This window comes from Canis lupus, chromosome 22, assembly GCF_003254725.2.
Source record: "Canis lupus dingo isolate Sandy chromosome 22, ASM325472v2, whole genome shotgun sequence".
NCBI lineage: Eukaryota > Metazoa > Chordata > Mammalia > Carnivora > Canidae > Canis > Canis lupus.
In genome coordinates, this window is record NC_064264.1 from 29,389,524 (window position 1) to 29,408,691 (window position 19,168).

The 19,168-nt window shown below is 37.9% G+C and overlaps 1 protein-coding gene across 6 annotated transcripts; it reads right to left on the bottom strand.

Annotated features, from left to right (window-relative positions):
• COMMD6 (COMM domain containing 6) lies at window positions 1-17,590 on the bottom strand. 6 transcript variants are annotated; one of them, XM_025441040.3, is made up of 4 exons: window positions 17,458-17,579; window positions 17,357-17,368; window positions 4,022-4,174; window positions 1-212 (listed from the first exon to the last, which is right to left on the bottom strand). In XM_025441040.3, exons 1-4 carry the CDS (start codon window positions 17,497-17,499, stop codon window positions 162-164), a joined length of 258 nt encoding a protein of 85 aa, XP_025296825.1. In that variant the 5' UTR covers window positions 17,500-17,579; the 3' UTR covers window positions 1-161. The 6 variants fall into 6 exon arrangements, with proteins under 6 accessions (XP_025296825.1, XP_048955276.1, XP_025296827.1 ...); XM_049099318.1 differs by lacking the exon at window positions 1-212 and adding an exon at window positions 219-1,229 and having other exon boundaries at window positions 17,458-17,583; XM_049099319.1 differs by lacking the exon at window positions 17,357-17,368 and having other exon boundaries at window positions 17,458-17,580.
• Window positions 17,591-19,168: the final 1,578 nt, after the last annotated feature.

Here is a 19,168-nt window from a genome sequence, read left to right on the forward strand (position 1 = left end):
TTATCTATTCCTCTTTGGGTTTTTATTATTAAAAAATGGGTAAGCAAAAGTACAATTTTCACTCAATAAATATCATTTGATCCTTATACAGTTTTGTTACAGAAAGTAAAGTCCATGATTTTAGAATGATGGTAGTAATTTATCAACCAAGTAATCAATTTTCACACAGTTTCAATAACTGCAGCAATTTCCTTGAACTGTCTGTAGAAATTCTGGAGATAAAAAGGAAAAAGAATATTAACTTAGCTTTTACAGAATATATAAGTAGTTCTCTTACTTATACCTGACCACTAAAGACCATATGACATGTTAAATTTGCATGTTGATGTTTATATCACTAATATTATTTGGAAGTTATAAAAAACAAACAGGTGCAATTTGGTACCACAAGCATAAATACTATTGTAGCATTGGATAATTAGTTCATAACTAAAATTTTTTAAAGCACAAAAGAAAGCTCTTTTTTGAGATCATACCAGGTAGATTAAATACCCAAAACGTAGGCAATGAAGATAAAAACAAAAATGACAGTTTGGGGGGGGGGGGGGGTGCCTGGCTGGCTTAGCCAGTAGAGCATGCAACTCTTTTTTTAGATTTTATTTATTTATTTTAGAGAGCAGATGGAGGGGCAGAGAAGGCAGAGGGACAAGCAGACTCCATTCTGAGTGTGGAACCGACACAGGGCTCAATCTCACAACCCTGAGATCATGACCTGAGCAGAAAACAAAAGTGCAGTTCTTTAAAAAGATTAAAAAAAAAAAAAAAAAAAAAGGGACACCTGGGTGGCTCATTGGTTGAGCATCTGCCTTGGACTCAAGTCATGATCCCTGGGTCCTGGGATGAAGTACAGCATCAGGTTCCCCACAGAGAGCCTACCTCTCCCCCTGCCTCTCTTTTGTCTCTCATGAATAGATAAAATCTTAAAAAAAAAAAAAAAAAAAAAAAGGAAATAAAGTTCAGTTTCCAGGTTTCAAAGCATTTTAAATCTAGTGAGAAAGACTGTGTATCAGGGTGAGTCAGCTGTCTTCTTTAAGATACAGGTTTAGTTACAATAAGAAAGACCTGGGTTGCCTGCGTGGCTCAGTGGTTGAGTGTCTGCCTTTGGCTCAGGGCATGATCCCAAAGTCCCAGGATTGAGTCTTGCACCTGGCTTTTTCCATGGAACCTGCTTCTCCCTCTGGCTATGTCTCTGTCTCTCTCTGTGTCTTCCATGAATAAATAAATAAAATCTTAAAAAAAAAAAAAATAAGAAAGACCCACACTGACAATGGCTTATATGATAGAAGCATATTTCCTTTTCATTTAAAAATTAAGCTGGGGGCAGCCCAGATGGCCCCGCGGTTGAGTGCTGCCTTTGGCCCAGGGCGTGATCCTGGAGACCTGGAATCAAATCCCACATAGAGTCCCACATGCCCGCAGGTATGGAGCCTGCTTCTCCCTCTGCCTGTGTCTCTGCCATTCTCTCTCTCTCTGTGTGTCTCTTATGAATAAATAAATAGAATCTTAAAAAAAAATTAAGCTGGTATGGTTGTTCTCCTATAAAAGTCATCTATTTTTCCATCTCCCAAATTTCCAAAAGAAGGAGCAAACAAATTCTGTTTTCCTTTCTTCTCTACCTGCCATGAAGCTAGGAGGCAAATTTGAAACTTAACCTCAGCAATTAGGATACTCTCTAATGATTTACATATTTGCATTTTCCTTCTTACTTGGTCTTAGTTCTCTATTTTGCTACTTACAAGTATATATATTTTAATTTATATGTAAATTCATTATGGAAGGAAGCCAGATGTAACTATTATTAATGGTCAAAATTTCTGTTACAAAAAAGACATAAATTGAAAGCTCAAAAAATGTTCCTATGCTCTCAATGCTGCAATGTGACTAACAGGCTCTGGATTGGTTAAAAGCCATGTAAAAAACCTTCTTTTAAGAGATTTGTCCCATTTGTGATTCTTTTCCTAGAGGGAAAATTCTTAGAGGTGGAATCAGAGAGCATGAATGCTATCAGAAAAATTAGAAATAGGCCAAGATTGTGAATTATATAAAGGAATGGATGAATATATATATATTCATATATATATATATATATTTTTTGAAATTGATTTGGTCCTTATATTCAGTTGAAGGCTACTCACATATCGTAATATACTATACTTCCTTTTAGCTAATTCTTAATTCTTTCCAGGATGCTAATTAGCATTAATAATGTTGACCATGGGTTTTTGTTCAAAAGCAGCGATATCTATTTTAAAGAAATAAAAAGCCCTTAAAATATAATTTATAAAACAGAACTACCATATGGATCCTGAAACCTCACTTCGGGGTATATATCCAAAGGAAATAAAATCACTACCTCAAAGAGGTAGCTTCATTCCCATGTTCTTTGAGCATTATTCAGAGTAGCTAAAGTATGGAAACAACTGTGTGCTGACACATGAATGCATTAAAAAATGTGGTGTGTGTGTGTGTTTGTATAGTAGAACACTATACACCCTTAGAAAGAAATCCTTCTATTTTTGACAACATGAATGACCTTGGAGGATATTTAAAAAAATATTTTATTTATTCATGAGAGACACAGAGAGAGAGGCAGAGACATAGGCAGAGGGGAAGCAGGCTCCCTGCAGGGAGCCTGATGCAGGACTGGATCATGACCTGAGCCGAAGATAGGTGCTCAACCACTGAGCCACCCAGGCTTCCTGAACTTGGAGGATATTATTGCTAAATGAAATAAGCCAGACACAGATAAATACTGCACGATCTCACTTATTTCTGGGATCTAAAAAAGTAGAACTCATAATAACAAGAGAGTAGGCAGTGTTACCAGGGCTGGGGAGTAAGAGCAATGACGAGATATTGGTCAAAGGTACAAACTTTCAGTTATAAGATGTATAAGTTCTGCAGACCTAATGTGTAGTATGGTGACTATAGTTAATAATAATGTATTGTGTACTTGAAATTTGCTAAGAGTAGATCTCAAGTGTTTTCCCCACACAGTCACATAAGAGAGCCATATAAGGTGGTGGATATGTTAATTCGCTTGACTGTGGTAATCACTTCACAATGTATACATAATACCAAAACATCACATCATATACCTTAGATACATATAATTTTTATTTGACAACTATACTTCAATAAAGCTAGGGGGAGAGTGTAATTTTTAAAAGAAGAAATCAAAAGCATCCTAAAAGGTATGAGAGGCTTTTCTTAAAAGGGAAGTCTAGGATCAATATATTTTTAGTTTTACAAAGAAGTCTCATTATATTTCTATTGCATTCACTTGGTTGTTTGTTGTTGTTGTTTACAGTACTTTACTTTTCTTAGAGTACTAACTATTGTGAGAATTCTTAACTATTCACTCACCAAACCAATCAAACAAACAAAAACAAAACTCTAAGGCCAGTTAAAGTAGTTAATGTTAAAATATTTCCTTAAAGGCACCTTTAAAAGAAAATCTAATTTTTCACTCATCCCCTTTTCTTCTTCCTTGCTTACAGAAAACAGGTAGAAATGATAATGTGAATAAGATTACCCTACATATAAACTACTGAGTTACTCAAATCTCTAACTAATAAAACAATCATCAAGTAGTTGGTACTCTGATCAGCATTTTATAAAACATTTCCAGTCAGAAAATGCAAGGTTGACACTGTTCAAAGACAAGATTCATTTAACTTATCATTCTTGAATATGAAGCCTAAAAATAATAAAACAGTTAAATGCAAAGTAAATATCCTGCCAGAGAAGATGAAAATTTCCTAAGTATATTCACAGAAGTGTACTGTGAGAGTGATCAAATATGACAGTACACTAACTTAGCATTATATTGAAAATATTGAAATTTATCAAATTCCCCCCCAAAAAATTCAGATCTTTTGTATGTACTAATAAATGTAAAGCACATCAAAACAACTATAAATAAAAACAGTTAAAATTTTCCCTTAAGAAAGATTTCATAAATGTTTAAGTAGCAACTACAGAACAATAAACTACAACTTGAATGAGTGAAATCACAAACCTGAAATTGTGGAATTGTCATTTCAAAGCACTTGTTCTTTACTTGGCCTGAATGATCTGCCACTTTGAGCAACACTGCAACATAAGGATACTTAAGAGATCTGCAACTGTCGGAGCTCACAGCCATACCCAGTTTCCACTGAAAATCTACAAGCTGTAATGAAATATTACAGAACAATACATTGGTAATAACATTGTCATGGATGCAGATATTTACTCAATTTTACTGCTCTCACATTGAACTTTTAGTTTCAATGCTGGTCATAGAAAAGAAAATATCTTCATTTTAATATTGCTAGGGGAACAATAATCAGAGGAAAATGGAGAGGCAATATGGGATATAAACAGAGTTGGACAACAACACTGTCATAATTACAATAGTAAAACACACATGCACACACACACATCTTCACCAGATGTATAATGGAAGTAGAAGGATGATGTGGTTTTCCCTTCATTTTGCTCCTACATTTAATGGGACTACAAGTGCTCTGTAGCCTCTCTCACCTCACTCACTTGAAAGTCCTAAAGTGGAAGATGAGTTACATACAATCTTCATATGTGACTAGGACCCAAACGGGAACCGTTCCAGTTTCCTTTCTCACCATGGTCCTCGACCTGAAGCCTTATACTAGCATAAGCACTAGGTGTTAGGTGGTTTTAGGTTTCATTACTGTTGATGATGAACACCTGTCAGGTGATGCGCTATGTAGTTTACATGTATTAAATGCCTCATTGAATCATCAACATTATAGGCTATTATTTCCATTTTGCAAATGACAAAACTGAATTTCAGAGAGCTTAGATAATGTGTGCAAGGTCACACATTTCTGTGATCAGAACTGAAACCAAAGTCTGACTCCAAAGATTGCATCCTTATTGATAATTGGCTGCCTTAATACTTTTAATCTAATTTCTATCAATGACTGCACGGTGTTGCGGGGGCATAAAACAGGATTGGATAAATGTAGCTCTTAATACTGACTAAAACATAAGTTGGTGAGTGGAGGAATTTTGTTTTTTTTCAAAGCTTAGACAAGTAAATGGTACACAGCAGCCACTCATGAAAAATACTTGTTGGTTAATACTTATTGCTACCAAATTAATTCTGATAGGGCAAAAGGCTTTGTTTATTAATAAATCTTTTTTAAAATAAAATAAAATAAAATAAAATAAAATAAAATAAAATAAAATAAAATAAAATAAAATAAAATAAAATAAAATAAAATTTGGGATCTTTTTTAAACAAGACTTATTTATATACTACCTACAAGATGTGCTCTAGAGGTAAGAAGGCAAACAGACTAAAAATGAAGGGATGGAAAAAGATATTCCATGAAATGGAAACCAAAGAAAGCTGGGATAGCTACAGGTAATATCAGACAAAATAGACTTTAAAACAAAGACTATAATAAGAAACAAGCAAATTACATAATGAAAAAGGGGTCAATCCAACAAGAAGATACAATGTGTAAATATTTATGTACCCAAAATAGGAGCACCTAAATAAACAAAGCAAATATTAACAGACCTAGAGGAAGAAACAGCGTACAATAATAGTAGACCTTAAATAGTCCTCTTGAATCAATGGATAGAACATTCAGACAGAAAATCAATAAGGAAACATCAGCTCTAAACAACACGTTAGAACAGATGGACTTAACGGATAGTTACAGAACATTCCATCCAAAAGCAATAGAATATACATCTTCTCAAGTGCACATGGAACATTTGCCAAGACAAAAAAAGTCTTCATTTAAGAGGACTGAAATCCTATCAAGCATCCTCTCTGACCACAATAGTATGAAACTAGACATTAATTACAAGAAAAAAAAAACTAGAAAATTCACAAATATGTGAATACATAACAACATTAATGGGTCAAAAAAGAACCCAAAGGGGAAATTTAAAAAGTGTCTTGAGACAAAGAAAAATGAAAGCGTAATATACCAAAATTTATGGGATGCAGCAAAAACAGTTCTCAGATGTAAGTTCATAGTGATAAATGCCTACCTCATGAAACTAGAAAAGTCTCAACTAAACAAGCCAACTGTAAAACTCCAGAAAATAGAAGGGTGCCTGAGTGGCTCAGTCAGTCAAGCATCTGACTCTTGATTTTGGCTTAGGTGATCTCAGAATTGAGTGAACCCCATGTCCAGCTCAGGCACTGGGCATCAAACCTGCTTAAGATTCTCTTGTTTCGGGATCCCTGGGTGGCGCAGTGGTTTGGCGCCTGCCTTTGGCCCGGGGCGCGATCCTGGAGACCCGGGATCGAGTCCCACATCGGGCTCCCGGTGCACGGAGCCTGCTTCTCCCTCTGCCTGTCTCTCTGCCTCTCTCTCTCTCTGTGTGACTATCATAAAATAAAATTAAAAAAAAAAAAAAAAAAAAAAGATTTTCTTGTTTCCTCTCCCTGTGCCCTTTCCTCCCCGCTAAAAAAAAAAAAAAAAAAAAAAAAAGAGAAAATGAAGCCCAAAAAAGTTAGCAGAAGGAAATAAAGATTAGAACAGAAATAGACACTGAAAAGACAATAGAAAATATCACTAAAACTAAAAACTGATTCTTTGAAAAGATTAAAAAATTAAGACTTTGGCTAGAGTCACCAAGAAAAAAGAGGAAAATAAAATCCAAAGTGGGAGAGGAGACATTACAACTGATGCCATGTTAATATATAGGATCCTAAGAGACTACAATGAATAATTACATACCAATAAATTGAACAACCTAGAAGAAATGGATACATTCCTAGAAATACACAAACCACAAAGCCTGAATCATGATGAAACAGAAAACCTGAACAGACCTACTACTAGCAAGGAAAGAAACTGAATCAGTAATCAAAGATATTCCCACAAAAAAAAAGTCAATAGACCAGATGGCTTCACTGATGAATTCTACCAAACATTCAAACAGGAATTAATACCAATACTTCTCAGACTCTGCAAAACAAAAAACAGGAAAACTCTTCTTTTATGAGACCAATATTAATTACCCCGATACCAAAACCAGACAAGGATGCCACAGGAACAGAAAAGTACAGGCCTATATCCCTAATAAACATAAATATAAAAATCCTCAACAAAAGATTAGCAAACTAAATTTAATAATACATTAATAGGATCATACACCACGCTCAAGTCAGTTATTCTAGAGATATAACGATTGTTCAACATCTGTAAATCAATGTGATAAACATTTTAAAAATGAAAGATAAAAATCATATAATCATCTCAATAGATACAGAAAAAAGTATTTGACAAAATTCAATACCAATTCATGATATTAAAAAAAAAACCTCTCAACAAAGCAGGCATAAAGGGAACATACCTTAAAACATAAAGGCCACATATGGCAAGCCTACAGCTAACATTATATTCAATGGTAAAAAGTTAAAAGGTTTTCCTTTCAGATCAGGAACATGACAACAATGTCCACTTGAACCAATTTTATTCAACACAGAACTGGAAATACTAGTCAGAGCAATTAACCAATAAAAAGAAATAAAAGGCAAGATCCCAGGACCCTGCTCAATGGGGAGTCTGCTTTCCCCCCTGCCCCTTTTCTTTCTGCCCCTCTCCCTGGCTCGTGCTCTCTCTCTCAGATAAATAAATAAAATCTTAAAAAGAGCTGGAAACAATAATAAACGGAAAGATATCCTGTGCTCAAGGATTGGAAGAATTAATGTTGTTAAAATATTGTCCATACTACTCAAAGCGATCTATAGATTCAATGCAATCCCAATAAAAATCCCAATGATATTTTTCACAGAAAAATACTTCTAAAAAGTATGAAACCACAGAAGACCCCCAAAATAGCCAAAGCAAATTCTGGGAAAGAACAAAGCTGGGGACATCATGCTCTCTGGTTTCAAACTATAATACAAAGCTATAGTAATTTTTAAAATATAGCACTGGAATGAAAACAGACACATAGATTAATGAAACATAATAGAAAGCCCAAAAATAAACCCATGCCTACACGGTCAATTAATTTATGACAAGGGAGTCAAGAATGTACAGTGGTAAAAGGACAATATCTTGGGCACCTGGGTGGGTCAGTGGTTGAGCATCTACCTTTGGCTCAGGTCGTGATCCCAGGGTGCTGAGATTGAGTCCTGCATCAGGCTCCCCGCGTGGAGCCTGCTTCTCCCTCTGTCTATGTCTCTGCCTCTTTCTGTCTCTTATGAATAAATATATATATTTTTAAAAGGATAGTATCTTCAATAAATAATGTTCGGAAAACTGAACAGCCACATGCAAAGGAAGGAAACTTGACCACTCTCTTATGCCATACACAAAAATTTACTCAAAATGGATGAAGGACTTGAAAATAAGACCTGAAACCATAAAACTCCTAGAACAAAATGTAGACAGGAAGCTCCTGCAGAATAGAAATCATGGTGATAATTTTTTTAATCTGACACCAAAAGCAAAAGCAACCAAAGCAAAAGTAAACAAGTGGGACTACATTAAACTGAGCTTCTGCACAGCAAAGTAGCTATATTCATAATCGCCTAAACTGAAACCACCCAAATGTTCATCAGTTATGATACATGAAATATGTACAATGTACTACAGCTACAATTTAACATCAAAATGTCGAAAAGAAACAAGTCAAAAGTTATGTGATCACATTCACTTAAACTTGAGAAACAGGAAATACAGTATTGTTTAAGGCTGCATACACAGGTGGGAAAATTATATAGAGAGGCAAGAATGCAATTATCACAAAAGTATCATTACCTGTATGGAGGAGAAAAGAGAGAGGTTTGATTGGGAAAGCGCCTGTGGTGGGCTTCTGAGGTACTGGTGATGCTCCATGTCTTGAATTTGATTGTGGTTACAAAGATGCTCACTTTAAAGTCACTCATTAAGCTGTTCATGGTAATGCACTTTTTTGGCATGTTACCTTGTAGATATCAGGCGGGGGGAGTGAGTATCAGTGAATACAAACCTTTCTGGTTGAAAGGAAAAATTTATTGTAGGCTACTGTGATCAAAGGAATGCTTTACAGAAGGCATAAACTTTCAGCTCAGTTTTGAAGATTAAACAGAACTGAAATTGAGAGGAAAATGTGTCTTCTTTATATATTCCATAACTACACACCTAACAAAGAATAAATGCTTGATAAATATTAAGCTGAACCAACTAGAGATGGAGATAGTCAATATCTGGTATAAGAGAGCATTTAACTGCCTTAAAGTGGATGGCTCCTGTAAGGAAGTATGGAAGATAAAGCTGAAAAAAAGAGGTGAAGAAGCCAATAATTCCTTTCAAATTGTGAGTTTTCAGAGGTTTTCAGAGTATTCTCATATACTTTATCTTATGGAAAATATATTACATCATTTAAATTTCTCCTTTATGCAGGACTCACTGAATTTTTTTCAGTAAAGATATGAAAGTATTGATTAAAATATATTCATCTGGGACACCTGGGTGGCTCAGCAGTTGAGTGTTTACCTTTGGCCCAGGGTGTGATCCTGGAGGCCCCAGGATCGAGTCCCACATCGGGCTCCATGCATGGAGCCTGCTTCTCTGTCTCTGCCTCTCCTCTCTCTGTGTCTCTCATGAATAAATAAATAAAATCTTAAAAAAAAATTTAATATATAAATAAATAATATTCATCTGGTGGCAGGAGAATACAATAATCCAGGTATGAGGTTTTTAAGTGCCTGAACTAAAGTGGTAATAAGTAGGATTAAGCTGATCCTTAAAGAATGAATGAGTAAGGCCCTGGTGTTTTTCTTAACAATTATGGGAGAGATCAAAGACAACTATGAAAATATGAGTACAGATGACGGGGAGAATGTTGATACCATATTACCAATCAGACTTTATATATTTTAAGGCTAAAGGTATTATCAAGTGGTGACAGAGGATATTTAAATAGGAATGTTCAATAAGTGGCTAAAAATCCAAGAACAGAATCTAAGGGAGTTTGTAATTAGAGATATATTTTTTATATTATATCAATAGTGATTTCCAAAAATTTAATTTAGGGCACTTCTTAAACTTATTCAGTCTGCACAATTTCTTGATGCTTTACTGTCAACAGGAAAATGGTAGAGAAAAATCATTACTTGATTCTCAGTCTGAAATAAAACTAGATTATTTAGAACATTTCAAACAGAAAATCAATTAAGGAACACAATGTTGGAATCTGATGGCAAATTACAATGGTGAAACTGTCAGGTGAGGAAATAGGGAGAGCTACCATCCAGACACTCAATGTACAAAATGTGTACACAGAAGGAAAAGAAAGCTGGGATTCAGTTCATATTTCTAAAACTGAATATTTAAATGCAGTTTAAGGGACGCCTGGGTGGCTTGGCAGTTAAGCATCTGCCTTCAGCTGAGGGCATGATTCTGGGGTTCTGGGATTGAATCCCCGAATCAGGCCTGCTTCTCCCTTTGCCTATGTCTCTGCCTCTCTCTGTGTGTGTCTCTCATAAATATATAAATAACATTTTAGTATTTTTTATTTTTTATTTTTAATATTTTGGGATCCCCAATAACATTTTTAAAAAAATCAGAACAGCACACTTATCATTATGGAGGACATTAAGAATGAAATATTGCCTCAAAACTTTTTTTTTTCAAGATTTTATTCATTTGGGGGATCCCTGGGTGGCTCAGTGGTTTAGCGCCTGCCTTTGGCCCAGGGCGTGATCCTGGGACTCCAGGATCGAGTCCCACGTCAGGCTCCCGGCATGGAGCCTGCTTCTCCCTCTGCCTGTGTCTCTGCCTCTCTCTATCATGAATAACTAATTTATAATCTTTAAAAAAAAAATTATTCATTTGAGAGAGAACACAAGCAGGGAGGAGGGGCAGAAGGAGAGGGAGAAGCAGGCTCCATGTCAAGCAAGGAGCCCAACTTTAGGCTCGATCCCAGGACCCCAGGATCAATGACCTAAGCTGAAAGCAGACACTTAACTAACCAGGTGCTGCATCCTCAAAACTCTTGTAGAATTAAGAAAATAATTTTAAAAAGGGGAATAATTTTACAAAGGGGAAAAAACTAGTAGTGAAAAAATAGAAAAACATTTCAAAATAAAATGAATATAAAGAAGAAAAATAATCTCAAAACAAATATAGATTAAAAGGTAAACAAATTAGCTGTACTCAGTCACACTAAAAATTGATCTGAGCGCGCCTGGGTGGCTCAGTCGGTTGAGTGTCTGACTTCCACTCAGGTCATGATCTCAAGGGTCCTGGGATCCCCACCCCAGGTCCAGCTCCTCACTCAGCGGGGAATCTGTTTCTCCCTCTCCCTCTGCTCCTCCTCTCACCTCAGCATGCACACGCTCTCAAATAAAATCTTTTTAAAAAATTGATATGGTAGCTGTAGTTATTAGTAACATAAAACATCATATAAAAAACTGTCTATAAAGAAAAATACTGATAAAGACCATTTCAGTTTAAATTTAGTTTTTATTTTTTCAAAATACAACATATAGTATTAGAAAGACAATCATCCACAACTCCATCCTAAAAACTATTTTCTTATTTCTAGCCTTCATATGTAATTTTTATAGCTAGTCATAAAATATACACTTTTATGTTCTCTCCTTTTTCAGTGAAAGTTTGCCAATGGAAGGAATGTTAAGTATTCTGCACACCTTACTCTCTCTCAAAAGTACAATGAGGAAAAGACTGACCAAATAACTCATCCAAGGATACAAAACTAGTATAGCTGATATTCCAACCCTAATCCATCTGATTTCATATTCTACACAGTACAGTTTTTATTTTACCTAGCTGCAACATTACTATTTGGAATTAAGTTCTAGTAGGTCAAGAAACTAAATAGGTCTAGAATGGCATAAGAATGTTTATTTATCATTTTCTACATGCTAGACCGAAGCTGTCTAATACAGTAGCCATTACCCAAATGTGACTATTTAAATCAATAAAATAAAAAATTTCACTTCCGGGACGCCTGGGTGGCTCAGTGATTGAGCGTCTGCCTCTGGCTCAGGCCCGGGTGGAGTCCCACATCAGGCTTCCTGCATGGAGCCTGCTTCTTCCTCTGCTTGTGTCTCTGCCTCTCTCCCTCTGTGTCTCTCATGAATAAATAAATAAAATCTTTAAAAAAATTTTTCACTTCCTTAGTTGGGCTAGTCACATATTAAGTGCTCACAGTCACATCTAGCTAGTGTGGACAGTGCCAATACAGAACATTTCCACCATCACAAAAGTTCTATTGAAGAGTGCTATGCTACACTCTGTGTTTATATGCAGAACTTGATTAAGGCAGGAGTTATTAGCAAATTTCTACTTGAGAGTTCATATTACACTAGTGCAAGTATACAACATTTGCTAAGTCATTAGCCTTCCTCTTCTCGTTTACTGGTACCTTTATCCATACTCTGCTTTTTAATTTTCTCAATAGCACTCATTATTATCTGAAATTATCATGTTTATTATGTTATTATCAGTCAGGTAATAAATAACCTGACTCCCCAAGGAAATTCACACTTTGTAGGAGCAAGGGTATTATCCATCTAGTTTATTACTCAATCTACTACAACAATATTTGGTACAAAGTGAATGTCTAAACAAGTATTTGTTGAACTAACAAGTTTGGAATTTCTGGAGCATGTGGTAACTGGTCTCCAAAGATAGCTTCCAATACAGTTAGTGTCATCCCTCCCTGTACATAGATGTCACTTCTTAAGCTCCATTAAGTGGAGCTTATTTTCTTTCCCTCTGCACCAATCTGAGCTGTCCCTGTGATTGCTTTGATGAGCAGAATATGGCAAAAGAGACTTTCGGGAATCTTTGAGCCTAGGCCTTAAGAGAACTGGCAGTGTCTGCCTCCTTCTTCATGGAATACTGGCTCTTGGGGACTCTCTCTCTCTCTTGAAACCCAGCTACCCTAGGGTGAACAGCCATGTAGGGAGAATCAAGTCACTCTAATTATCAGCTCTAGCTGACTCTTAGTCAAAGTCATCACTAGCCACGTGAGTGAGCCCTTTGGGTTTCCAGCTCAATTAGGCTCCTAGATGACAGAGAGTAGAAACTATCATCTAGCTAACCCGAGGTAACCCACAAGAGTCCTGAAAGGTCATTAAACTGAAGTTATTAAGTTTTGGATAGCTTATTATATACAGCACCCAGCTGAAAATAACTTCGTCAATAACCTTAATATATGACATCAAAAATGTATTCTCACGATTTAATCGCAAATGTGTTTCTAGAAATTTTAGCAAAAACAACTAAAAGCTATTTCAGATTTAATAAGTGTAACCTCTTACCTCTTAGAGATGCTAATACCACCAGTAAAAATAATACAGAATAAAGCCCTTCCCATTAAACATATTCATACTAATAAATTCATAGTACATAAGCCCTCCAACTCCAGACAAATATCATCTTCCCTCAAAAATGCTTTTTATCCTCATCTCATTTCTACTGATGACCATTTCCCTAGTGACACAGGTCTGTTGGTCAACTTTGACTTTTCTCAAAATGCGTAAGAATTGGTAGGCACTCAAGATTTTATTTCAGCCAATGCTGATATTTATTCCCTTCTTCCCAATCTCCTCGCTACAGACCTACAAATAGTTGGTTTTTTTTTCAATCTTGCCTTAGATTTTACTGCAGCCTATTTTGTTTCTTGCCTATAGTCTCTGTTGGCTCCAATATAGACTATAGTCTCTAAATGCTATTTATATATTAACCAAATCTAGTATCACAGGTCAAGATTTAAAACCTACTGTCTCATGAGGTAGTTACCAACCCAGCACTTGAGTTATCTTCCAGCACAGTCCTTGTTTTCCCATTCGTCCTCAAACAGGACTGCATCCCTTCTTTATATTCTCATGTATTTCCGCCCATGCTGCTCATTCCTCTTGCAATATAATTCTCAAACATCTAACTCCTCTCTAATTCTATCTGCTTTGTGAAGTCTTTCCTGGTTTCCTTAAACTTTCTATGAACATTCATGTCATTTCATACACCCTTATCAGCTAGAACATTCTGCCTTGTATAGGAGTCATCTGTGGACCTGTCTCCCATCCCCATATCCACTAGATGTCAACTCCTTGAGTGCAGTTTGTACAATCAACACAATACACAGAATTACAAAAGCAGTCATACATTTATGAACCACTATATAAAATGTAAAAAATTTAAGTGACTACGTTTCATATATGAGAAGAGGGAAAAGGGCAGTAGATATTGCATGTCAACAGAACATCTTACTTTTGATTTATACCGTAAAACTGGCAACAAGGAAAGCAATAAAAGATGGCAGCAGTAGGAATAACCGATCCACCTGTGATGAAGTGTTCTAATTAGACATCTAGAAGAAATCATAAACTACTTCAAAACAATGACTGTAAGTATCAGAAGGTGTAATAATGGATAATCTGAGATCTCTGGTGCTGGGTAACACAGCATTATGATTTGTTAATTAACAGGCTCAAATTCTAAAATCAGACCAACCTGAGTTTGAATCTCAGCTCTCCTACCTTCTAACCATGTGGCTTTGGAGACGTTACTATGTCTCTAGGCTCCAATATTCAGTAAGCATTTACGAAAGAATACTATGTTCTAGGCACTGGAGATATAAAAAAGAAGAAAACAAAGTTCCTGACCTCAGGACGTTATTTCTAGTGGGGAAGGCAAGACAATAAACAAATAAATACAAAAAAGTGTAAAAAAAAAAAAAAAAAAAAGTGATGGGTAAAGAGATAGAGTGACCAGGAGGGCTGTTTAGGCAGAATTTGGGAGAGACTTCTTTGAGCAGTGGCTTCTGAGTAGAAAGGGGGCCATAGTCAGTAAGACTTTTTTTCTAGTGTGACAGGAATCACTTCAAGACTTTGAGCAGGACAAAGACCTGGTCTAACTTAGACTGCAAAAGACTCATCCAAATTGCTGGATAGGGCATGAAGTTTTAAAAGGAAAGCAACAAGACCCAATTGGGTGCCTACTGCAAAGCAATCTAGACAAGAAGATGGAGGTTTGCATTTAGGTGGTAGCAAGGCAAGGTGAATTTAGAGTATATTTTAAATGTGGAGAGAACAGTATGCTGATGGATAGTTTACAGGGTCGTGAACTCTCACTGGAGGTATGGTCCCAATTAACATGGCTAATTCATACATTGGTGAAAAATATTTAAAGAAAGAGAGGTGTTACAGCTTAAGCCAAAATATTACTTTTATCTAGTGCATTTTATTTTTAAATGTTTTATTTATTTATTCATGAGCAACACAGAGAGAGGCAGAGGCATAGGCAGAGGGAGAAGCAGGCTCCGCACAAAAAGCCCGATGTGGGACTTGATTCAGGACTGAATCCTAGACCCAGGATCATGCCCTGAGCTGAAGGCAGACGCTCAACTGCTGAGCCACCAAGGCATCCCTATCTGGTGCATTTTAAAAAGCATATACTACAAACATAAATGACTAATATTTGGGTAGTGGATTTTTTTCCCTCAATAACATCCTTGAATAGTCATTTTTTTTTCTAGCAGCACATTTAAAACTGCATCATGAGCTAAGAATAAAAATGTTCAATTTAGGAGTTTCTGGAGGTAAAAATCATGAAAGTGTGAGAGCATTTCCCACCACCCCTCCAATGACCAGGTCCTTGAGATTTTAATTCTCAGACTTGTCCACAGATCCACTAGCACTTTATCAATTATAGTTTAGGTTTTCCTAGCATGGCACTAGTTTCCACAGATTTCTATTCTGGCAAGTTGTAATGCTCTATATTCAGCTGTCTCTCCGATTTGGGGGTGGCAGTTTGCCTTACTTCTCTGATGGATCCAAGAGTTGTTAATTCTTCAGTTTGTTAAGCTTTTTACTTGTTCTTCTATATTCCAAGCTCCTTACATGCCACACTAGAAACTGGACATCTAGCACTCATTATAATTTTCTTCATAAAGGCCTTAAATATCTTTTGTTAGATTGACTGCAAGGCACTTTTATAATTTATGTTGTAAATGATGTCTTTATTTATTTTTTAAATGGTGTCTTTAAAAATAAAAGGTGTCTTTTATAAAAATATTTTTCAGCTTGTTTGAATTAAACAATTGAATCATCCTGCTAAAGTCTCATACGTATTTTAATGTTTGTAAATTATCTTGGGTTTTTGTTTTTTGTCTTGCCTTCTTCTCTGTAAACAATCATAGCCAGATAAGGGGGCTTAATCAGCCAGATTAATCTTTCTGAGTTCCCCCTACCTCCCAGGTATCCACAAAAGCAACAGCAGTTGGGAGACAGATGACAGAGAGCAGTCACTGGAACATCTCTCTGCCAATGTACTAATGTACTCCCCTTATTTCTTATCTCAGCCCTTTCTTAAGATTTTGTTTGGGCCTGGGAAACTCTTGACCTAAAATGCTCTAGTTTTCATACTCTTCTCCTGGGAAATGTACTATTAACCTGTTTCTCTAATAGTAAGTTAATACCTGATGCAGGACAAGAACACTTAAAACAAAAAGGCATAAGACATACTTAAAAATTCAAATTCTTTTTTTTCTGGCATAAAAAAAATGCAGACACGAAAGGTTAAAGAGGTATACTTTCCATCTTCAAAATAACTTTCTTAAAGACTAAGAAAATGCGGGGGATCCCTGGGTGGCTCGGTGGTTTAGCCCCTGCCTTTGGCCCAGGGCATGATACTGGAGTCCCAGGATCGAGTCCCGCGTCGGGCTCTTGGCATGGAGCCTGCTTCTCCCTTTGCCTGTGTCTCTGCCTCTCGCTCTCTGTATGTCTATCATAAATAATAAATAAATATTTAAAAAAAGACTAAGAAAATGTTTGCAGTGCTATCTTTGAGATTTTAACGACTTCCCTTTCTATAACACATTCTAAAATACTGTGTACCTAGCTTTGAATAAGCGGTCATCAAGAGCAAGAATGGCTCTGTACTCTTTGGGCTGGAGTGGGTGCAGGAGATTAAATTAAAGGGCAACGGGGATCCCCGGGTGGCGCAGCGGTTTAGCGCCTGCCTTCGGCCCAGGGCGTGATCCTGGAGTCCCGGGATGGAGTCCCACGTCGGGCTCCCTGCATGGAGCCTGCTGCTCCCTCTGCCTGTGTCTCTGCCTCTCTCTCTGTGTCTCTCATGAGTAAGTGAATAAAATCTTTAAAAAAAATAAAGGGCAGCAGCTACCGTGTCAGGCGCATAGTGGAAGGAGCAATGCAGGAATGCAGGGTGGCAGGATGAAGGTCACAGACTCGCACACACGGGCCTTGGAGGAGGGGATTGCTGGGGAAGGCTCACAGTGGTGGCACCGTCCCCGGCAGCCAGGGGCAGGAGGCGGGCCAGGTGCTACCGCCCGCCCCTCGCCCAACAGAAGCCGGAGGAAGGCGGGGCGGCCATTCACTCACCTGGTTGGTGACCTGAAATGAAGGTAGAAAACACAATTTAGGGAAAGATCTCTCCAGCTCCAGAGCCCCGCAGCCCCGACTCCTCTCAGGTCAGGACTCACCTCGGACTTAGCGTCCAGTCGCGGCTCGCTGCACCCCTCCATGCCAAGGCTCCGGGGCTCGGACCACCCGTGGACCAGCTGGACCTTCTCCCGGACGCCGACACTTCCGCTTCCGCCTCCCTCCCCGCCCGGCCTGGCGCACGCAGCGGAAGTGGGGGGAGCGAAAACAAACATATCTGCGTAACTCCCCCTTAGTGCCAATTAAACATCAGCTTCCAGGAGGTACTCAGCAAACAAGGAAATTTCTGTGCGGGGAAGGTCTGAAGATTTTGGAGATTCTTTGTGAAGGGAATGACATATTAACGAGGATGCCTTGATTCCCCTTTGGACCCGTAGACGTGGACTCTTCCCGTCTGCCCCGCCCCCTCCCTCCACACCCCGCCCCCCGCCCGCCAGCGCTTTCTGCGCACGCGCGAGGTGAAGGCCGCTGGGGTAATTGAGCTCCACCAAGTTTTGTTTTTCTTTTTCCAGCAAGTTTTAAAACAGCTGGACGGCCACGCCCGTTTCGCCCTAGCAGTCGTTGGGAACGGGCAAGGAGATGTCGATGGAAACTATAGTTATAGATTTGCTTTTGTCACTCGGATTTCCTTCTCTAGCCTCGGTGCCGCTAGGGTGGGAATGCTTGCATCACGCTGCCACGGTCACTCCAGCGCGACACCTTCTCACCCGGTCTTCCTTCTTTTCTTTTACTCATCTCATGTTCATTCCTGCACAGTATCTAAAGCGATTTTACTTTTCTCCCCAACTTTTTTTTTTTTTTTAAGATTTTATCCATTTATTTGGCAGAGAGAGAGCGTGCACAAGCAGCGGGGACGGGGAGAGAGAGGAGCTGACACTGCGGAGCAGGGAGCAGGATGTGGGGCTCCATCCTAGGACCCTGGGATCATGAGCCTAAGGCCCAGACTTAACCAACCGAGCCCATCAGGCGCCCTCTCAACAACTTTATAGTTTGAAAAACTTGAAATTTGGGGGAGAAAATTTGCAAAAGTAGTTCGTTGAACATCCATGTACCCTTCATCCACATTCACCAACTTAACATTTTACCCATTTGCTTTACCTCTAGTTACATACACTGTTAAGGATGGCACTTCATCTCTAAATACTTGAGCACAGGGGCACCTGGGTGGCTCAGTGGTGGACTGTCTCCCTGCAGGGACCCCGCTTCTCCCTCTGCCTATGTCTCTGCCTATGTCTTTCTGTGTGTCTCTCATGAATAAATAAATAAAATCTTCAAAAATTAAAAATGGAAAAAAACACTTGAGCATATAGCACCTGACAAGAAGTAATTCGCAATTACTTAGGAATCACAATATTACTACCACTACACTCAGAAACTTTAACATTGACAAAAATACCATGATCTAACATGTGGGTCAAACTAAAATTTCCTTAATGGTCTCAGCAATATTCTTTAAAACTGTTTCCTACCATACTCACTCCCAGAATCTAATCAAGAACTACACGTTGAATTTAATTATCAAGTCTGCTAAATATCCTCAAATCTAGAATTGCATTGGTGAAGTGTTTTTGGGACTGCATTGGTTCATTACTGGAGGCTCTGGGGGAGGGTCTGTTTTTCAGTTGTTACCAGGACTCAGTTCTATGCAAGTCCCACTTCCTTGCTGACTTTTGAATGGGAGTTTAGTGTCTAGAAGACATCAACATTCCTTGGTTTGTGGCCCTTTTCCTCCATCTTCAAAGCCATTAATAG